General features: G+C 45.7%; 2 protein-coding genes across 2 annotated transcripts in view; both read left to right on the forward strand.

Moving 5' to 3' along the window:
* The window catches only part of LOC122478354 (transport and Golgi organization protein 1 homolog), a 318,345-nt gene that overhangs the window by 128,281 nt on the left and 167,107 nt on the right, over positions 1-22,957 (forward strand). The gene's annotated exons all lie outside the window — the stretch shown is intronic.
* LOC122478352 overlaps positions 1-22,957 on the forward strand; it is a 95,749-nt gene that overhangs the window by 9,704 nt on the left and 63,088 nt on the right. Inside the window, exons 2-3 of the mRNA XM_043571995.1 lie at positions 17,016-17,091; positions 18,342-18,456. Coding sequence (XP_043427930.1) covers positions 17,016-17,091; positions 18,342-18,456 — 191 coding nt within the window. The remainder of the gene's footprint in view (positions 1-17,015; positions 17,092-18,341; positions 18,457-22,957) is intronic.

Genomic DNA, 22,957 nt, shown 5'->3' on the forward strand with positions numbered 1-22,957 from the left:
CTCAGTTTGTTCTCAGTTTTTAAGAGTCTCTTATGCTTTGGCTCTCTTCCACTCTAACCTCTTTTTTTTTTCCTTCCCCTCCCCCATGGGTTTCTGTTAAGTTTCTCAGGATCCACATAAGAGGGAAACCGTATGGTATCTGTCTTTCTCTGTATGGCTTATTTCACTTAGCATCACACTCTCCAGTTCCATCCATGTTGCTACAAAGGGTCATATTTCATTCTTTCTCATGGCCACGTAGTACTCCATTGTGTATATAAACCACAATTTCTTTATCCATTCATCAGTTGATGGACATTTAGGCTCTTTCCACAATTTGGCTATTGTTGAGAGTGCTGCTATAAACATTGGGGTACAAGTGCCCCTATGCATCAGTACTCCTGTATCCCTTGGATAAATTCCTAGCAGTGCTATTGCTGGGTCATAGGGTAGGTCTATTTTTAATTTTTTGAGGAACCTCCACACTGTTTTCCAGAGAGGCTGCACTAATTTGCATTCCCACCAACAGTGCAAAAGGCTTCCCGTTTCTCCACATCCTCTCCAGCATCTATAGTCTCCTGATTTGTTCATTTTGGCCACTCTGACTGGCGTGAGGTGATATCTGAGTGTGGTTTTGATTTGTATTTCCCTGATGAGGAGCGATGTTGAGCATCTTTCCATGTGCCCTGGCCATCCGGATGTCTTCTTTAGAGAAGTGTCTATTCATGTTTTCTGCCCATTTCTTCACTGGATTATTTGTTTTTCGGGTGTGGAGTTTGGTGAGCTCTTTATAGATTTTGGATACTAGCCCTTTGTCTGATATGTCATTTGCAAATATCTTTTCCCATTCCGTCGGTTGCCTTTTAGTTTTGTTGGTTGTTTCCTTTGCTGTGCAGAAGCTTTTTATCTTCATAAGGTCCTAGTAGTTCATTTTTGCTTTTAATTCCCTTGCCTTTGGAGATGTGTCAAGTAAGAAATTGCTATGGCTGAGGTCAGAGAGGTCTTTTCTTTCTTTCTCCTCTAGGATTTGGATGGTTTCCTGTCTCACATTCAGGTCCTTTATCCATTTTGAGTTTATTTTTGTGAATGGTGTGAGAAAGTGGTCTAGTTTCAATCTTCTGCATGTTGCTGTCCAGTTCTCCCAGCACCATTAGTTAAAGAGACTGTCTTTTTTCCATTGGATATTCTTTCCTGCTTTGTCAAAGATGAGTTGGCCATACGTTTGTGGGTCTAGTTCTGGGGTTTCTATTCTATTCCCTTGGTCTATGTGTCTGTTTTTGTGCCAATACCATGCTGTCTTGATGATTACAGCTTTGTAGTAGAGGCTAAAGTCTGGGATTGTGATGCCTCCTGCTTTGGTCTTCTGCTTCAAAATTACTTTGGCTATTTGGGGCCTTTTGTGGTTCCATATGAATTTTAGGATTGCTTGTTCTAACTTCGAGAAGAATGCTGGTGCAATTTTGATTGGGATTGCATTGAATGTGTAGATAGCTTTGGGCAAAGAGAGAGATTCAGTGGACCACGTCACTGACCTTCAGACATCGCTGGGTCTCAACAGGTATTCTCAGAGCCCTATCTCTCCATCTCTAGATTTTGTGTGCTTCCTTCATCTTAATTAAAAAAAAAACCCTTTTTTTAATGTTTATTTATGTGTGTGTGTGTGTGTGTGTGTGTGTGTGTGTGTGTGTGTGACAGAGAGAAAGAGAGAGACAGAGAGAGAGAGAGAGCGAGCATGAGCAGGGGAGGGGCAGAGAGAGAGAGAGAGAGAGAGAGAGAGAGAGGGAGATACAGAATCCAAAGCAGACTCCAGGCTCCCAACTGCCAGCCCAGAGCCGGATATAGGTCTTAAACATGAGAACTGTGAAATCATGACCTGAGTCCAAGTCAAATGCTTAACCCACAGAGCCATGCAGGAGCCCTCTCATCCTAATTTTAAGATAGGCTTTTTGCCTAGGCTGGCAGCCCTAATGCAGCATGTCCTTAACTTGCAGACCCCAGAGAATGGGACAGCCGTAGTTCTCCACAAGGTTGGAAGAAACCTTAGAGAGGTCTGTGATTGGTCTCCGATAGCATGCCGGTCCCTGCACCAATCACGTTGGCCAGGCCGAGTGGTGCTCTGACAGATCACTCTGGGATCACATATTCACTGCCAGCCGTGGGACATCCAAATCTCACAGACAGTACAGGACCCCCTTTCAGCAGGTGTGTGTTTGTGTACATGGTGTATTTGAGGGGGAGTTCTTCAAAAGACGAGTTTGTAAACAGACAACAACCATAATGAAAAACCCTCCACACCCCTTATTCTAATCTGTATTGTTCCTGGTTTGGGTGTATGATTGTTTATATCTACTTGGCTGCCTCAAACCCTTCGTGAAATGCGTGCGGTAGAATAAGTAAATGATAAGATGTGTAACATGACTGAAAAGACACATCAGCGCATCTCTCCTTACAAAAGGAGGGTGGGGTTGGCAGAGAGCCGTCATGGCCAACCTAGTACCAAACTGAGCTGTGGAATGTGCTGCCAGTGGAAAGCTTATCTCGGACCTCCTTCAGATTTCCATTCCGTGATGGGTGTGCTTGTTTAAACAATGACCCCACCTCCATTCGTGGATGTTGACGAGGGACTCATGATAAAGCAAATACCATTTCCCAGATTGAGAACCAAAGCGGACGAGGAAGACACCAGCCCAGGTTTCACATCTCAAAATTCTCGGTTTGGTTTTTGCCATTCTCTCTTCTTCCTCTCTTACAGGGTCTCTCAGCCTTGACATCTTTTTTTTTTAAATGTTTATTTATTTTTGAGAGTCAGAGGGGATAGGGAGGGGCAGAGAGAGAGAGAAAGAGAAAGAGAGAGAGAGAGAGAGAGGAGACAGAGGATCAAAAGCAGTCTCTACGCTTAGCTGAGAGCCTGATGCAGGGCTCGGACTCACGAAGCATCAGATCATGACCTGAGGCGAAGTCGGATGCTCAACTGACTGAGCCACCCAGGGGCCCTGACCCTTTGGATATCTTAAGCCAGATAATTCTTTGTTGTGGGAGCTGCCCTGTACATTGTACAGGGTTTAGCAACATCCTTAACCTCTATCCACTAGATGCCAGTTACACACCCACTCCCCAATTATGACAACTAAAAATGTCTCCAGAAATTGTCAGATGTCCCTGGGGGTCAGGGTTGGGGGGGGGGCAAAGTCATCCTGATTGAACCCAATACTCCATTAGAATGTGGCTTCTGAGAGAAGGGAACAATATGTGACTTGGCCACTGTTGAACGCCTCTACCTAGCACATTGTCTGGAACTTAGTAAGTGCTCCATGAATATATATTTTTTTCCCAGTAAATCTTTGTTGACTGAATGAACTGGCCCACTTTGAATTCGTGTCTAGGTGCTCTTGGCCTCCAAGCAGCCACATTTCTTCATGTTAAGGGAACCAAAATCAGCAATTTGTGTAAAGTCTTCCCTTGTTTCAGGTGTATGACAAACAATAAACATCAGCTCCTGGCATTACCGTGATTATGACCATCTCCTTCCTGGAGTGGTGCTTAGCCCAAAGCCATGTGGTTATTTTGCACTGAAAATCATCACTGTTTCTTGAACCACAGGTAGGGACTCAGTTGAACTACTGGAGAATGGGAGAGCATCAGACATCAAGGGGGTGTCTGAAGGACTTTTGGGGGAGTTCTGTGTGAAATGACATCGCCATGGGCTTTTCTTAGAGCTGGAGGTCTTTTACTAGAGAGCAAGTGCGGAACTTAAACGGTTTCTTATTTTGGAAGAGCATTGCACTCTCTGAGCCTGGTGTTTGGAAGTTGTAGGACCTTTTTCAGTGTCAACATGCCTGGGGAGCCTCCCTGGCCTGACGTCCCCAGAAGCTGACTCTGAGACAAAGATTTGAGGGCAAGTCATGTTTTTAGGAGGGGATCCCAGAAAACACTGTTAAGTGTTTCAAGGTAACAAGGTAGGGAAGCCAATGTGTCAGGCCACTTACCACCTGGGTGACTGGAGCTGGGGTCCTGCTGGGGACTCGGAGAGCAGGACGTGCCTTCAGAGTCATTGCATCTGAGAGGCAGGGAAGGTGGGGAGTTGAGCCATCAAGTTCTAGTTCAGCACTGGTCAAGGGCTGCTTCCAGAGCCACTGATGCTCTGGCACTTCTGGGTTGCCTTGCATGGGAACCAAGTATGTTCTCCAAACAGGGCAAATGTTACCAGGCAAAAGGTCGCAGGTGTTTGCAGCTGGTGGCACTGGCTGGAGGGGTGGGTGCTGACAGGTTGCTGGCAAGGCACTGGCAATATCTGCTGTGGGACATTGGGTGGACAGGGGTGATGGTGCTAAAATCTTACAGCATATAAAGGAGACCCTCACGAGGAAGCATCATCTCACCCTGAATAGACATCCCTCTGGGAAACATGATAAATGAAAATGGATATTTCCTTTCTCCTTTGGATTCTGGCAAGAAAGAACCGTTTCTGTTTGTTTCATTTTATAAAAACAATAACTGTTATTTTTTTCCTGGTTATTAATGGCATAGTTGCTCCGTGTAGAAAATGCAAAATACAAGAAGAAAATCCCTGAAACACATACAACTTACTGCATCTCATTTTTATTCCCTTTATAGGCAGTAGAAGTCATGGCTAGAAAAAAAACGGAGTTGAAAGGCAGTCTTGGGTTCAAACCAAAGTCCAAAACTTACTAGCTGTGTGGCCTCGAACAATCTAGTTAATGTCTCTAAGCCTTAGTTTCCCCAACTGAAAAATGGGGATAATGATATAGGGTTGTTTTGAGAATTAAACGAGATAGTTTAGAGAGTATTTGGTTTATAAGTAAGCACTCATCAAATAGGGTATCTCCTTTTAGAAATGAGAATAATATCAGCTCGTCTTTATGAATTAAAATTCTTCATATTGTCTTTCCATGTTTTGTGTTTTGTTTTGTTTAGAATTATTTCATTAGTCTGTTCTTAAGACTTAAAACTTTTCATAAACATTATTTATTTATTTTTAAAGTTTTTATTTTATTTTGATTTTATTTTATTTTATTTTATTTTTAATTTACATCCAAATTAGTTAGCATATAGTGAAACAATGATTTCAGGAGTAGATTCCTTAATGCCCCTTACCCATTTAGCCCATCTCCCTTCCCACAACCCCTCCAGTAACCCTCAGTTTGTTCTCCATATTTATGAGTCTCTTCTGTTTTGTCCCCCTCCCTGTTTTTATATTATTTTTGTTTCCCTTCCCTTATGTTCATCTGTTTTGTCTCTTTAAGCCCTCATATGAGTGAAATCATATGATTTTTGTCTTTCTCTAATTTCACTTAGCATAATACCCTCCAGTTCCATCCACATAGTTGCAAATGGCAAGATTTCATTCTTTTTGATTGCCGGGTAATACTCCATTGTATATATATACACCACATCTTCTTTATCCGTTCATCCATCGATGGACATTTGGGCTCTTTCCATACTTTGGCTATTGTTGATGTGCTGCTATAAACATGGGGGTGCATGTGTCCCTTCAAAACAGCACACCTGTATCCCTTATATAAATGCCTAGTAGTGCAATTGCTGGGTCATAAGGTAGTTCTATTTTTAGTTTTTTGAGGAACCTCCATACTGTTTTCCAGAGTGGCTGCACCAGCTTGCATTCCCACCAGTGATGCATAAGAGATCCTCTTTCTCCGCATCCTCACCAACATCTGTTGTTGCCTGGGTTGCTAATGTTAGCCATTCTGACAGGTATAAGGTGGTATCTCATTGTGGCTTTGATTTGTATTTCCCTGATGATGAGTGATGTTGAGCATTTTTTCATGTGTCGGTTGGCCATATGGATTTCTTTAGAGAAGTGTCTATTCATGTCTTGTGTCCATTTCTTCACTGGATTATTTGTTTTGGGTGTTGAGTTTAATAAGTTCTTTATAGATTTTGGATACTAACCCTTTATCTGATATGTCATCTGCAAATATCTTCTCACATTCTGTCGGTTGCCTTTTAGTTTTGCTGATTGTTTCCTTCGCTGTGCAGAAGCTTTTTATTTTGATGAGGTCCCGTAGTTCATTTTTGGTTTTGTTTCCCTTGCCTCCGGAGATGTGTTGAGTAAGAAGTTGCTGTGGCCAAGATCAAAGAGGTTTTTGCCTGCTTTCTCCTCGAGGATTTTGATGGCTTCCTGTCTTACATTGAGGTCTTTCACCCACTTTGAGTTTATTTTTGTGTATGGTGTAAGAAAGTGGTCCAGGTTCATTCTTCTGCATGTCGCTGTCCAGTTTTCCCAGCACCACTTGCTGAAGAGACTGTCTTTATTCCACTGGATATTCTTTCCTGCTTTGTCAAAGGTTAGTTACCCATACTTTGTAGGTCCATTTCTGGGTTGTCTGCTCTTGTGCCAGTACCTTACTGTCTTGATGATTACAGCTTTGTAGTATAGCTTGAAGTCTGGGATTGTGATGCCTCCAGCTTTGGTTTTGTTTTTCAAGATCGCTTTGGGGATTTGGGGTCTTTTCTGGTTCCATACACATTGTAGGATTATTTGTTCTAGCTCTGTGAAGAATGCTGGTGTTACTTTGATAAGGATTGCATTGAATATGTAAATTGCTTTGGGTAGTATCAAATTTTAACAATATTTGTTCTTCCTCTCCAGGAGCATGGAATCTTTTTCCATTTTTTTTGGTGTCTTCTTCAATTTCTTTCATAAGATTTCTATAGTTTTCAGTGTATAGATTTTTCACCTCTTTGGTTAGATTTATTCCTAGGTATTTTATGGGTTTTTTTGCAACTGTAAATGGGATCAATTCCTTGATTTCTCTTTCTTTCACTTTATTGTTGGTGTATAGGAATGCAACCAATTTTTGTGCATTGATTTTATATCCTGCAACTTTGCTGAATTCATGAATCAATTTTAGCAGTTTTTTGGTGAAATATTTTGGGTTTTCCATATAGAGTATCATGTCATCTGTGAAGAATGAAAGTTTGACCTCCTCCTGGCCAATTTGGATGCCTTTTATTTCTTTGTGTTGTCTGATTGCAGAGGCTAACACTTCCAATACTATGTTGAATAACAGTGGCAAGAGTGGACATCCCTTTCTTGTTCCTGACCTTAGGGGGATATTAGTGTTGGGTCATTCATATATAGCTTTTATGATCTCGAGGTATGCTCCTTCTATCCCTGTTTTCTTGAAGGTTTTTATCAAGAAAGGATGCTGTGTTTTGTCAAATGCTTTCTCTGCATCTATTGAGAGGATCATATGGTTCTTGTCCTTTCTTTTATTGATGTGATGAATCACAACGATTGTTTTGCAGATATTGAACCAGTCCTGCCTCCCAGGTACAAATCCCGCTTGGTCGTGGTGAATAATTTTTTCAATGTATTGTTGGATCCAGTTGGCTAATATCTTGTTGAGGATTTTTGCATCCATGTTCATCAAGGAAATTGGTCTATAGTTCTCCTTTTTAGTGGGGTCTCTGTCTGGTTTTGGAATCAAGGTAATGCTGGCTTCATAGAAAGAGTTTGGAAGTTTTCCTTTCATTTCTATTTTTTGGAACACCTTCAAGAGAATAGGTGTTAACTCTTCCTTAAATGTTTGGTAGAATTCCCCTGGAAAGCCATTTGGCCCTGGACTCTTGTTTTTGGTGAGATTTTTGATTACTAATTCGATTTCCTTACTGGTTATGTGTTGGTTCAAATTTTCTATTTCTTCCTGTTTCAGTTTTGGTAGTGCATTTGTTTCCAGTTTTGGAATTTGTCCATTTCTTCCAGATTGCCCATTTTATTGGCATATAATTGCTCATAATATTCTCCTATTATTGTTTGTATTTCTGTTGTGTTGGTTGTGATCTCTCCTCTTTCATTCTTGATTTTACTTATTTGGGTCCTTTCCTTTTTCTTCTTGATCAAACTGGCTAGTGGTTTATCAATTTTGCTAATTCTTTCAAAGAACCAGCTTCTGGTTTCATTGATCTGTTCTACTGTTTTTTTGGTTTCGATAGCATTAATTTCTGCTCTAATCTTTATTATTTCCTGTCTTTTGCTTGTTGTGGGTTTTATTTGCTGTTCTTTTTCCAGCTCCTTAAGGCCTAAGGTTAGGTTGTGTATCTGAGATCTTTCTTCCTTCTTTAGGAAGGCCTGGATTGCTATATACTTTCCTCTTATGGCCATCTTTGCTGCGTCCCAGAGATTTTGGGTTATGGTGCTATCATTTTCATTGACTTCCATATACTTTTTAATTTCCTCCTTAAGTGCTTCATTAGCCCATTCATTCTTTAGTAGGATGTTCTTCAGTCTCCAAGTATTTGTTACCTTTCCAAATTTTTTTTTGTGGTTGATTTCGAGTTTCATAGCATTGTGGTCTGAAAATATGCACAGTATGATCTCGATCTTTTTATACTTACTTAGGGCTGATTTGTGTACTAGTATATGATCTATTCTGGAGAACGTTCCATGTGCACTGGAAAAGAATGTATATTCTGCTGCTTTAGGATGAAATGTTCTGAATCTATCTGTTAAGTCCATCTGGTCCAGTGTGTCATTCAAAGCCATTGTTTCCTTGTTGATTTTTTGATTGGATGATCTGTCCATTGCTGTGAGTGGGGTATTGAAGTCTCCTACTATTATGGTATTACTATCGATTAGTTTCTTTATGTTTGTGATTAATTGATTTATATATTTGGGTGCTGCCACATTTGGTGCATAAATGTTTACAATTGTTAGGTCTTCTTGGTGGATAGACCCCTTGATTATGATGTAATGCCCTTCTGCATCTCTTGATACAATCTTTATTTAAAAAAAATTTTTTTTAACGTTTATTTATTTTTGAGATAGAGAGAGACAGAGCATGAACGGGGGAGGGTCAGAGAGAGGGAGACACAGAATCCGAAACAGGCTCCAGGCTCTGAGCTGTCAGCACAGAGCCCGACGCGGGGCTCGAACTCACGGACCGTGAGATCATGACCTGAGCTGAAGTCAGACGCTCAACCGACTGAGCCACCCAGGTGCCCCACAATCTTTATTTTAAAGTCTGCATAGCCTGATATAAGTATGGCTACTCCAGCTTTCTTTTGTTGACCATTAGCATGATAGATGGTTCTCCATCCCCTTATTTTCAATCTGAAGGTGTCTTTAGGTCTAAAGTGGTTCTCTTGTAAACAGCATATAGATGGATCTTGTTTTCTTATCCATTCTGTTACCTTATGTCTTTTGATTGGAGTATTTAGTCCATTGATGTTTAGAGTGAGTACTGAAAGATATGAATTTATTGCCATTATGATGCTTGTAGAGTTGGAGTTTCTGGTGGTGTTCTTTGGTTCTTTCTGATCTTTGTTGCTTTTGGTATTTATTTGTTTATATATATATTTTTTCATCTTTTCTACCCTCAGAGAGTCCCCCTTAAAATTTCTTGCAGGGTTGGTTTAGTGGTCACAAATTCCTTTAATATTTGTTTGTCTGGGAAACTTTTTATCTCTCCTTCTATTTTGAATGACAGCCTTGCTGGATAAAGAATTTGTGATGGCATATTTTTCTGATTCAGCACACTGAATATATCCTGCCACGCCTTTCTGGCCTGCCAAGTTCTGTGGATAGGTCTGCTGCAAACCTGATCTGTCTTCCCTTGTATGTTAGGGACTTTTTTTCCCTTGCTGCTTTCATGATTCTCTCCTTGCCTGAGTATTTTGTGCATTTGACTATGATATGCCTTGTTGATGGTCGCTTTTTGTTGAATCTAATGGGGGTCCTCTGTGCTTCCTGGATTTTGGTGTCCATGTCTTTCCCCAGGTAAGAAAGCTTTCTGCATGATTTGCTCAATAACCCTTCTACCCCTATTTCTCTCTCTTCCTCTTCTGGGACCCCTATGATTCTCATGTCGTTCCTTTTTAATGAGTCACTGATTTCTCTGATTCTTAAATCGTGCTCTTTTGCATTAATCTCCCTCTTTTTTTCTGCTTCATTATTCTCTAAGTTTGTCCTCTATATCGCTGATTCTCTGTTCTGACTCATCCGTCCCTGCCACCGTGGCATCCATCTGTGATTGCAGCTCAGTTAAAGCATTTTTAATTTCATTCTGGCTATTTTTTACTTCTTTTATCTCTGCAGAAAGGGATTCTAATCTATTTTCGAGTCCAGCTAGTATTCTTATTATCATGATTGTAAATTCTGTTTCAGACATCTTGCTTGTATCTGTGTTGGTTAAATCCTTGGCTGTTTTTCTTTGTGCTCTTTCTTTTGGGGTGAATTCCTTCATTCTGCCATTTTGAAGGGAGAAAAGGAATTAATGAGGTAGAAAAATTGAAATTAAAAACATTAAAATTAAAAAAATATTAAAATTAAAAATTAAACACACACACACAAATCGAATAGATGATGCTAGATCATAGGTGTGTTTTGGTCTGGGTGTTGAGAGTGGTTAGAGATTAGAGAAAAAAAGGGGGGAGAAAAAAAAGGAAATCATTTGAAAATTTGAAAAAATGAATACACTGAAGTAGACTAAAATGATATGATGGGGTTAAAATAGAATTTGAAAAAATATACACAAAAGTAAAGAATATAGTATAAAAAAATTAAAAAAAATATTTTTAATAAAAATTAAAACTAAATATGAATTTCTTATTTTTTTGTATTCAAGAAAAAAGAAAAGAAATGAAAAAGAAAAAAGATTTAAAAAAATAAAAAAAGAAATCGTTAAAAATTTGAAAAAGTGTATACACTGTAGTAGACTAAAATAAAATGATGGCAGTAAAATGGAATTTGAAAAAATTTACATAAAAACAAAAAATATAGTAAAAAAATTAAGGAAAAAGTATTTTTTAATAGAAATTGAAAGTAGAAATGAAGTTTTTCTATTTCTACATTCAAGAAAAAGAAAAGAAACAAAAAACACAGGCAAGGGAACAGCATGTACAAAGTCCTGAAGCAGGGGGAGGACAGAGTGGCCCAGGCTCTGAAATGACGGCAGCCACGTGACCCGGGGCTGGTGTCCCTTCACATCACTGGTTCTCAAACCCTCATTAGTTAAAGGGCAGGATCAGACTAGTTCGTGTCTGGGTCCCTTCCAAGAAAGGGAGTCAGCTTAAACATTAAGCAGGCTCATATGAGCTGTCATATCGTTACCTTATCCTCTGGGTGTCTGGGAGTCCCCTTGGTCACCAGCTGCTGGATTGGAGCCCCAGAAGGGCAGCTCTGTACTGATTCTAGAGGCACAGCCAAGTTCACCCCTGAGCCCGGCCCAGGATTGGTTCTGTTGCTGCGCTTCATCCAGTCTGCTGAGGGTCTCGCTCTGGGTATGACCTGCACGATTAAATGATGGATTTTGCAAAATTCTGTTAGGATTATTTCCCATCCTTGCTCAGAGCCAGATGTTTGACCAAAAGGTAGAGAGGGCTGAAAGGAAAGTATCTGAAACAGGCCTCTGAAAGCAGCACAGGCTTGCAGGCTAGATCGGCCTGCTCTCCCAATGTCCTCGGCTGCTTGGTACCTTCCAGGCATACAGTAGGCCTTAACTGTGGAGTGGATGGTGTTAGACACCATTTCCTTAGCGGCTTCGTTCTACACATACTTCTCTTTAAGAGGTCATAATGAAACTCAATGTAGGATTAATATTTTGCTTTTTATCCACTCAATATTAATTCGTAAGTTTGTCTTCACACTGCTGAGAAACTCTTAAATGTCATTTAAGATGTTCAAGATCCCACTGGGTCATGTGTGGAACTGCTGAGTCACTATATTGTACACCTGAAACTAATGAAACACTATGTTAACTGTACTGGAATTAAAATTAAAAACTTAAAAAAAAAATGTTCAAGGTCTGAAACGTTAAGACGTTCAAGTCTAAACTACCGAAGAGTTGAGGTCAGCTCCAGTGTCAGCTCGGTGTGGATGAACACGTCCCCTGTCACCCACAGCCCGTGAGGAAGGGGTGGGTGTTTTCTCTTACCTTCTTCTCAGATGTGTGGCAAAGACTCTCAGGTTAATGTGGGGAGAGGCGCCAGGCACCTGCCAAGGCCCCGAGAAAGCCTGCCGTCCACGGGCACATCGTGCTGGGGTGTCCGAGGACCGGGAGATGGCGGTCAGAACGGAGAGTACCTGAGTCTCCGCCATCCCGTGCCCCACACTTCCTCATGGGGTCTGCCCTGTCTCCGCTCTCCTTGGACCGTTTTTGCTCTCTCATGCCCTCTCCCCTTTTGGCCCCAGCCACGCGGCCTTCTTACCAGCCGGTGCTTTTCGCTGGGCCTCCGCTGAAACCCCTGAGAGGGGCCAGCTGGTGGGCCCGGCATCTCCTTTCCCTCAGGTGACCATCTGTGGTCCCAGCAGCCAGCGGGTGGGGTTGGGTACTTCGCTGTTGTCCCCTGAACACAGTGCACACGGCTTGCACAGAGCAGAGGGGCCTGACGCCCATCTGGGACCACGTGGCTTCCAGCTGGTGCCCCAGCACCCCACTCACCTTGTCGCCCTCCCCACCAGGCGGGCCTTTCTGCTGGGCTGTCAGGTGCCCATTCTGGGCACGCTGTCTTGTTTACGGCAGCCCCTTCCTCTCTGGGCTGGGGGCTGGGGGCTGGCTGCTCCTGGGGCACTGCCATGTGCTGTCCTCCGTGCTGGGGTGGGGTTTTGCAAAACCCCCCGCTCCTTCTCCCTCTGTGGGTTTCAGTGTGTCCAGGGAATGCAGCCTCTGGCCGGCCTCTGGCATCCTCGTGGGAAGGCCTCCCCACTGGCAGCTTTCCCCCTGCCCCACCTCTGCCTGTCCACTTTCCAGACCTGGAGGCTTCATCTTGTCACTGTCGGGGGACCCCGAGCTCCAGCTTATCTCCATTATCCTCATCAGACATGCGTGTGTGAACTGTCTGCCAACTTTTTAGTTTACTGTGGTGACAAAGCTGCCAGGAGTCCCGGGAGCCTGTGACAGCCTCAGGGGCAGACGCGCCCTGGGTAGAAGTTGCATAGGAAGACAGATTATGCTCGGGCTGCAGAAGATCTGAGAGTCAGAATCGGGCAGAGTTGATCTGCTGCCCGATTGGAAGGCCAGGTGGCATCGAGTCCCTCTTGGCCTGACCCCCGTTTCCCTGGGAGGCGTGTGGGCCCGTGGTGCCGGGACTCACCTGTCAGGGAGGCCTTTCCCTGGCCTGCTCTGAGTGCATGCTGTCAGCATTTCTGCCCCAGACTGTTTTGCTTCTGCTCACTTCTGACTGTTCTCCCTTCCGATTGCCACCCTTCTACTTGAGCAAGGTTAACATACTCTCATTCTGGCTGGGGAGCCATTTTGTGTCTTTAATGACAGCTTTGGACACAGATGGTTCTACCCTTGGGAGACCTTTCCGTCATCTTTGAAAGTGTTGGTGTTTGTAGTGTCACTGCCCTTGGGGGCATTCAGAGGAAGATGGAGGGAGGCACGTGGAGGAGGAGGAGGAGTGTTTTGGGTGGCTAAATCTGGAGAGGGACAAGGTGGCAGAGAAGGGGACTCTGAACAGAGAAGTGTTGTCCTTCTGATTCTTGGACGAGGGGACTCTGTGGCTTAGGAGGCTGTGCTTTGGAGCTGGGGTTAGAGGCTCAGAGAAAGAAGACACCAGCCAGGTCACATGGGACCAGGATGTGGGATTAGATGCAGTCATTGCTCTGAGCGTGTCTCTTACCTGCAACACAGTAAAGCACATTTACCATTTCTTTGAAGCTGCAAGGGAGAAGTCCCAGAGTCCTTTCAACTGAGAATACTAAACAGAGGTGAACGAAACACCCATTTCTACCCATTGCACACATGAAAATGTTACTGCTGCTTTCATTGAGGGTCCTGGGGTTAGTGTTGGGTCTTAGCAACTTCAGAGTCAGTTTCTTCCTTCTTTCCTTCCTTCCTTCCTTCCTTCCTTCCTTCCTTCCTTCCTTTCTTAAGTTTATTTATTTATGGGGTGGGGCACACAGGTTGGGGAGAGGCAGAGAGAGAGAGAATCCCAAGCAGGCTCTGTATTGTCAGTGCAGAGCCCGACGTGGGGCTTGAACTCATGAACTGTGAGATCATGATCTGAACCGAAATCAAGAGTCAGACGCTTAACTGACTGAGGCACCCAGGCGCGCCTCCCCCCTTCCCCCCGCCCCCTTCCCCAGGGTCTGTTTCTGAGGGCTTGTTTTTTCATTTGAAACCTTGGGTCCTCAAACCTTCATTTACCCGGTTCTTCAACTTCTTGTCCTGCATTGGGTCTTGGGGGTTGCTTGTTGAGGTTGAGGCTCTGTTCTAGCGCCGCTTTGATCTGAGATGGTTGATCTGGGAAATTGGCTTCCAGAGGGTAGTGTTAGTGTTGGGACTCTGTGGTGCCCCCGGACCTGCACTGTGTGTGGTCCCCACACCACTCGTGAGGGTCGTGTGCCACTCAGGGGTCATGATTTTCTTTATGCAACAGTGGGTGTCCCGCTCTATACCAGCACTGTGCTGGGCTCTGGGGGGATCCGGAGGTGAGCCCTCCCCACCCCCAGAGTTTTGCATGCAAGGAGGGGACAAGGGACATCAACAGCTCTCCCTGCTTCTGTCCGGGCCCCCACCCTGGCATTCTTCTTATAGCAACTGGAGTGATGTCTTAGAACATAAATCAGATTGCATCATTCCCCTGCTCCAAACCCTTCTAGTGCACTGAGGATAAAATCAAGAACCCTCACTGTGGCCACCGAGGCCCCAGCTTGCCCCACAGCCTGATCCCCTCCTGACGCTCCAGCCACACCAGCCAGCTTCCCCTTCCTTGAACTGAGCCGACAGCCATCTCTCTCCTCCCACCTCCTGCAGCCTGTGTGCATCCTTCAGGTGGCAGCCCAAGTGTCACGTACAGAGGGCTCTTCCACCCCCTCCCCAGGCAAGCTGGGCCTCCTGTTCGCACTGCCATAAACCTCGTGTGTCCCCATGCCCTGATCTCAGCTTGGAACTATGTATTTGTGTAATTACATGGCGATCCCCATCCCCCTGCTAGTCTTTGAGGTCCTTGAGGGCCGGGCCGTGTCTGCCCTGGTTCCAGTGTGACACTGACCCTGACCAGAGCCAGGCCCACAGTATGGACTCAGGAAGCCTGTGCTGAGTGGGTGAGCAGTGGGTGGACCAAGTGTGTGGGGGTGGGGCATGCCAACGGGAGTGGACACCTGGCAGTTGGAAAAATGATATCCAGGTGGGGACACGATATAGACAGAGGAATAGGGCAGGGAGTTCAAGGATGCATAGAGACAGAGGCATGTAGCCCACATCAGCTGTGTGAGAGATCTCAAAGGGGGAAAGGGCTTAGCTCTGGCTCTGGACAGAGTGAGGTTCAGACGCTCACATATCAGCTTGTGATCTTGGATAGGTCATTGAACTCCTCCAGGGCCATCTCCTTATCTGTAAAATTAAGATAATAGTAGAGTGCGCCTCCAAGGGCACCTTGAGGGCGAGTGAGGCAGCCTGAGTGGCTATGCTCATACTCCTGTGCTGTGGTGGGAAATTGCTGGGCTGAGTAGGCATGGTGTCTGGAATGCTGGAGGGTGATGGGGGCCTTTACTCCAGCCATGGATTTCTGCTGTGTATGTTGGAGTCCCCATTTTTGGTTCAGTGGTGGGGAACGAGGAATCTGATAGCTTTGAGTGGGTTGGACTAGCAGGGGTGAGGCAGAACCGTGGGGGCTCCTGCAGGAGACCCCTGGAAGGTATTGAGCCTCAGCACTAGGATGGCAGTGGAGATGACTGTGGACAAGGAGCGGGTGATAATGAGGTGGAACTGGCAGGTCTGGGGCTCCCCAAGCTCCATGATGGAGGGAGGAGGGTGCCTCACTCTAAGGGGAGATGGCCCAGTGGACAGGGTGACACAAGGGAGCAGTTTTGACATCACAATCAGTTGGTAGGCCCTGCAGGGTGGCCCGGTAGAGCTTTCAGGCAGGCAGCTAGCACCGTGGGACAAGGGTTCTGGATTGAGGTCTCAGCCAGAGCTGCATGCTTGGGACTTGTCCTCTTTACACAGCTGGGGGCTGGGGTCAAAACCCTGTTGGATTTGCCAAGGGGGACGGAGGCCTCTGAGCTGCGGTCCAGAGGCACTGTCACAAAGGAAGCAGAAAAGATGAAGGTGGGGGGTGGGGGATGATGATGGCCATGGCGATGGTGGTGGGAACCTGTGGTAGGCAGGCTGGGCTGTAGGGTGACATTTTCCCTTCAAACTTCTTTTAAGAAGCAGGAGCGAGTGGAATAGCTTGATGGGGATGGCAGGGTAGAAGAAAAGGTGACAAAACGTTTTCTCATTAGGATTACCCAAGTACAACCCCTATAAGAACTGGGGAAATATCCAGCAGGATGAAACTCTGGCCAAAATAGGAGGAAAGACAGGGAGGAGGCTGCGTAGCTTAGGGCAATGAGATGTGCTCCCTTCGGCCTCTGCCCCGTCCCCACATCCATGTCTGGTTCTACCGTGGGTGTCGACAAACCAGAAATTTCTCCACTGAGCAAGTGTCAACCATGGTTGACTCCAACCTTAATGTCACCATCCAGCCCAAGGGGCCCTGGATTTGCACTTTTTTTCTGAAAAGAGACTTGAACAGCAGCAAATACATTTATGAAAGTCTTTAGTGCCTCTGGAGATTATTTGTGGCCTCGCTTGTTCTGAATGCCTTTCCCCCACACCACTCTGTGTAGGGAGGTGGCTTTTTAGAAGGCAGCAGGGCCTGGATTTTGATGCAGACATTGTCAGTGATGGGACTGTGCTGCCCCTTTGTGTCTGTCATAAGCCACTACAGTGAGAGCAGTTTTGTCTAACAGAAAGCTGATTATTATTGCCTGATCCTGAGGCTGGCTCTGAATATGGACTTCACGCATACTTCCAGACGGCTCAAGGTCAAAAAGGTTAAGTGGGAGGTTGGGGCCTCGTATCAGTGACTGGTGCCAAATCTGAGATTCTGGCCAAAAGAACGAAAGAAGTAGCAGATTAAAACCCGGCGTGCAGGCCAGGAAACATTTGTAAGTCCACTGATGTAGAGAGGAGCCAGTGTCCGCAACGTGTCCTTGCCGCATGAAGAAAATGAAATGAAAACAGACTGCTGACTTTCTTTCTGCCACTGCTCTCTGTGCACAGATGACCCCCTCGGAAGCCTGGAGAACAGGACAGGATTGGAGGACCACGTTCTCCTGGAGCCTGGGCTCGGGTACAGGTTAGTATTCAGAAACCAAATTGCCTTTGGGATTGAGTTGTCCTGTTCGCAGCTGTGCCTTTTATTCTTTTTTGAAGGTAGGAGTGCACCTGCCAGAATTCAAGGTCAAGGCCTTATTTCACATTAATGTTCAGGTTTAGAATGGGAAGTTGCCAAGGGCGTCAGAGTGTGAGGAACAGTGTTTTACCAAACTTCATTTGTGTACCTCCTTTACTTTTTATGATTTAGGGGCCATATCTGGGTACCTCTTCTAACATCATTTACTGGATTTTAACATTTGGTCACAATATTACACAAGTTTAATATTATGTAATACTTGAGCCACTTAGCTCTCACGTGTTTGAGAAGTGCTTCGACCAGAATAGAGTAGTAAGCACCGTGTCAGTTTTCTGATGTTCAAATAAAAGTATCTCAAAGGGAAACGGAGTTGCTCAAAGTCATTGGATGCTTGGTAGCAGAACTCGGATGGACACTAAAGTCTCCCTAATGCCACCACGATCCTTGTGGTTCTTAGAGTTGTTTCTTTTTCTCTCTTCACGGTTTTAATTTAGTGCAAACTTGAGAGAGTAGGGGTAGATCACATCTGCATTTTCAACCTCAGCCCCAGGGTGGGAGTCACTGATCACCTCAAACCATGCTTGGTTTTACTGTCTCCCCCTAAGTCAACGGAGCTCTGCTCTGTGACAGTGACACCACCTGTCGGTTCCTGTACAGTTAGTACATTGTCAGGATGGGTGTCACCAGGTCCATATAGGGTGCAGAGTCCTTTTTGCTGTTTATTAAAAAAAAAATTAATGTTTTATTTGTTTTTGAGAGAAAGAGAGAGACAGAGCATGAGTATGGGAGGGCAGAGAGAGAGAGAGAGCGGGGGACACAGAATCCAAAGCAGGCTCCAGGCTCTGAGCTATCAGCACAGAGCCCGACACGGGTCTTGAACCCACAAACTATGAGATCATGACCTGAACTGAAGTTGGACATATAACCGACTGAGCCACCCAGGCGCCCTTGCTGTTTGTTTTAGAAGAATACTGACTATTGATTTTGGGGACACAAATCAGCGTCAGCGAGTAAGCAGATTTGCAAATAGGGAGTCCGCGAATGAAGAGGGCTGACTGCGGTTTTGAAGGGCTGCCTCCTGTGCCTTCTGGTGGTTGCTCCTGAAAACACTGAGTACCTGCTAGTTCTTGGAAGGGTGAGGTTGTATATTTTGAGTGGCCGAGTGTAACTTCCTTCTGTTTGCTTTTTCCCAGTGTGGAAGCTGGTCCTCCTGGCCAGGGAGACCTCCTGAGCAGCATGCTACCTTCCTCCTCGGTGCCAGAGTTGATGACAATTAGTAAGTTGCTGAGTCTCCTCCGCCAATGCCGGGTGACTCTCGGACCTGCACATCAGTGGGGTACCGTTGTGCTTGCTCCTGTGTGAGTGTGGACTTTGTGAGATGTGGGGTGAAGTCAGGTGTGTGTGTCCGTGGTCTGAATGTGCTGTGCAGTTCTAAGCTTCCTGAGCTGTGGTTAATGATGTGATGTTTGGGCGTGTGCTCACTCTAAAGGACATGCTTCAGAGCTGGAGCGGCACTGAGTTTTGAGGGGTTTGGGGATTTGCCCCCCGTACGATTGTCAACCACAGAGGAACTGTGCTAATTGGGTAGCTCTGGAGGAGTCATATTTGTAAATAGGAAAGAGCATGTCTGTTAGATCAGGTTCAAACAGTTTCAAACCTTAGCCCTGGGAAGAAAGTATTAGAGATACAACAAGATTAGGTTTGTGTGGCTTTATACAGCAAAGAGTAAGCCAACTGTAGCTTAAGGAGGTAGAAATTCATCTCTCTTTCCAGAAGTAGGCAGGCTGGGGCTGGTATGTGGCTCCATGTTCGTCAGAGACCGGAACTCCCTCCATCTTGTCTCATAGTCCAAAATGGCTATTTTAGCTCCAGCCATCCCAGTCTCATCCCAGGTAGCAGAAAGGAAGAGGGAGCAAAGGAGAGAATTCCTCCATTTCCATAGGTAGGATTCAACTTTTTCCTCTAGCCACTGACTGAAATTTACATTTCCTTCCATTATGAAAGTACCAGCAAACCATAGAAACCATAGTCATGTTAGCAGAATGAGTGACTTTATCGCTGATAGAAGTCACAGGCCCTGTGAGAGCTGCAGTGTGAAAAAAAAAAATCTCAGAATATTGTTTCTGCTGGAAAATAGGGTGGTTTTTTTAATGTGATGATAAAGAATTCTATGTATTTATTATATCACTTTTATTTTTTACATTTTGATAATCCTATTTCAGTATAATCTGTTCCTTTGAAGTCTTGTGTGTTTTATTTTGTGTATTTTAAAATCTTTTTCTGAGAAGAGGTCCATGGGCTTCACCAGACTGCAGAACAGGTCCATGGTACAAAAAAGGTGATGCCCGCTCCCAGCTGTAAGGACCCTTCCTAGAAGTGCACACAGTATCCCATTGGCATGGCCAACATCAGTCCCATGGCCTCCTCTGCTGCTATGGAGACAGTGCTCCCCACCCCTCCCATTAGGGTTTTCATTGCTTAGGGAGGCGATGCCCACCCTCCTGCCCCCATTAGGGTTTTCATTGCTAAGGAAGGAAGGAAGAGCGGGGTCTGGGAGACGTCCAGCACTGCCAAGTCAGGGATGAAGAAGGAAATGAGCAAACTCTCTAAGGTTGGTTGGTGGGAATGACCAGTCTCACTCTGTTCAGTGGAAATGTGCAGTTCATTATGGCACTTCTCAGGCTTGAGTTCAGCTGGGCGGATATTTATAGATCTATACATGTGGGGCACATGGGCTGGGAGAACAGTAAAGTCTCTGGCTTTCAAATTTCAGTTATTTATTTACCACTATACTAGTATTTACCCTGTAATTTTTTTTAATTGGGTGCACTTAGGAAAAGCTGAGTGCCTTTATCTAAAAAGGGAAATTTCTGGGGCGCCTGGGTGGCTCAGTTGGTTGAGTGACCGACTTCGGCTCAGGTCATGATCTCGCCGGTCCGTGAGTTGGAGCCCCACATTAGGTTCTGTGCTGACAGCTCAGAGCCTGGCGCCTGCTTCGGAGTCTGTGTCTCCCCCTCTCTCTGCCCCTCCCCCACTTGTGCTCTGTCTCTCTCTGTCTCTCAAAAATAAATAAATGTAAAAATTAAAAAAAATAATACCAATAATGATACCATATAATAACCATGATTATAGTAAATGGAGAGTCACTATTAGTTGACTTAAATAGCAATTAACTGAAAATAAAGACAGCAGAAAGGAACCAATGTTAAGTTGGCCTGCATGTCATTGCCTGTCCCAGCTTCTGTCTGAGACCCCCTCCCGTTGTTAAAAAGAGAAGGAGAGTGTTAGGAATATCCTAGTGCTAAACTCAGATCTTTTTCCTGGAAGTAACCAGAAGGATTGAGAAGGGACAGAAGGCGCCTTCTCCGAGTCCCCGTGACCTCATGCCTTGTCTTTCTGCATCTGCAGTGCTCTCTGTTTGTGTGGCTCACACCTCATGTAGAGGGACGAGACTTCACTCTGGCCCTGAGGCGTGTCCATTCCAAAGAGTGTACGTTTGCTTTGCAAAGAACAGCGACCTCGAGATCGCGGACACAAATACCAGGCTTCATAGGCCCCTTGCTGTGGGTGCTTTATTGGGGCGCAGGCATCTCCATGCACCCCAGCAGCTATTCAGCGCTGTGCTTCCAAGGGGGTTTCCTGTTTCCTGGGATGAAGTCCCTCCATCACCGCTGACCCCAGGCTGCCGGCTGGCCCGTGGGTCTCCCTCAGCCACTTTGTGCTAGAGGAAGTAGCTGGCCCTGCGTGTGCACTGGCACTAAGGTCGTCCATATGAACATACTGGAGTTGCACCGATGGCTGAGATTTAGGCTGTTTTCCTTGTTTTTACTCATACAGTTTTCGAGAAATGTAAATCTAGTTTATTATTTGGGATCTTTGGCAAGTAGGGACTTAACCCAGAGTTTATAACTTAAATCTTGGAGGAGATATGTCACCACACCCGCATCTGGACCCTTGGTACTTTGTGGGGGGTGAACGTGTGCTTCCTGGGGCAGGGGGTGGGCGCTCTGTTTGCTGAGGTGGCGGCAAATTTCAATGAGCCTTCTGGATGCAGCACTGGGTTGCCTGTGTGTGTTCCAGATGAGAGATCGGGATTCTTGGAAATATTGGATGGAAGGTGGGTTTGCCTTACGTCTACCTCATCCTGCCTCTGGCATCGTGTCATCATAGAAAAATGAGAAGCGCAAGCCTGTCCAGGTGTCCAGGGTGTCAGCTAGGTGCCAGCCGGGGTGGTCCTAACAAAGCACCACAGGCTGGGCGGCCTGAAACAAACTTCTCTCTTGCAGTTCAAGAGGCTGGGAGTCCAGGTGACTGTGATGGCTCCTGGCGAGCCTGCTGTCCTTGCCTTGCAGATAGCCTTTTCCATCTGCCTATGCATCCCTGGTGTCTCTTCCTCTGCTGCTATGGACGCCAGTCCTGCTGAATTAGGGCCCCACCCTTAGGACCCCATTTAACCTTCATTACCTCCTTAAAGGCCCTACCTTCAAATATAGTCCCATTGAAAGTTAGGGCTTCACATATGAATTCTGGCTGGGAGCCGGGGGGTGGGGGAACACCTGCAGTCCTGGGGAGTCCCAAGAATGGTGTTCCAGGAGCTGTCCAACTCCAGATCAAAGATTGCATCCCAGCATGTGAAGCACACATGACTCCACTCAGGGGAGATGCCTGACCCCTGAAAACCATGGCCGAGGGGCCCCAGCTCCGCTCTGTGAAGCAGGGAGTGTTTCCCTTACATCCCGCCAAGTGGCTTCCCCGCTTCTTTTCCTGGTCGGTATAGGCGGCTGTCTGGACACTGTGACGGAAGTGGAGTACTTAATCCTCGGTCAGGCCCCCCGCCAAGCAGCCTTCCCCTCTTGGATGCCTCTGAAATGGCAGAGGGTTTTGTCCTGGGCTTTTTGGCTTTTTGGCTTTTTGGCTTGTTGCTATTAAGTGCCCAAGAGAGGATGCTGTGTCCAGGCCCACGTTACTGCCCTTTCTGCAGGCCCTTTGGCACTTAAGAGCACACATAGGCTTCTTAGGAGGAATTAATTATTTAGTGAAGTAGTAAACGCAGTCTGGAGCGCACCAAAACACCCGCAGTTCTGTCTCGGCATTTCCATTTCTGCAGCTACGTTTGTGTTTGTTTGGGTTTGGGGCGCGCAGGGGCTGCACAGGGTGGGAACCACTGCCTGCCTGTTGCTTCGGTGGGTGACGTGCTGTCCTCGCCAGGAGGGCACGCTCTGAAACCAGGCTGCCCGGTTCCCCAGGCTCTCCTGGGTGGTCTCGAACCTCTTGGGGTCTGTCATCCAAACCCAGGGATGCCACGAACACCCATCATTTGCTAAGAGTATCTGGGTCAGAGCTGACAGTCGGTAAATAGCGGCTGTTATCACTGTGCCTATTTGTATTCTGTTTTCTTAACATTATTCCCTGGGCCTTTTCCCCCTCTTCTTTCCCTGATTATCCTGCTGAATGGCTGTAATATTCTGGTTTACTGGATTGTTTGGGTGGGAGGAGTGCACCAGCCAGGTATTTTTGTTTGTTGTTTCTGCACTGAGTTTCTTCACTCATTTAAAAAAAAAATTTTAATGTTTATTTTATTTTTGAGAGAGATACAGAGTGCTAGCAGGGGAGGGTCGGAGAGAGAGGGAGACACAGGATCTCAAGCAGGCTCCAGATTCCAAGCTGTCAGCACAGAGCCCGACGTGGGGCTCAAACCCACGAACCGTGAGATCATGACCTGAGCCGAAGTCAGATGCCTAGGCCACTGAGCCACCTAGGCGCCCTGAGTTTCTTCACTCATTGTTAGGAAAGAATGAGAAGTACCAGG

Source organism: Prionailurus bengalensis, unplaced genomic scaffold, assembly GCF_016509475.1.
Source record: "Prionailurus bengalensis isolate Pbe53 unplaced genomic scaffold, Fcat_Pben_1.1_paternal_pri Un_scaffold_53, whole genome shotgun sequence".
In the NCBI taxonomy this organism is placed as follows: domain Eukaryota; kingdom Metazoa; phylum Chordata; class Mammalia; order Carnivora; family Felidae; genus Prionailurus; species Prionailurus bengalensis.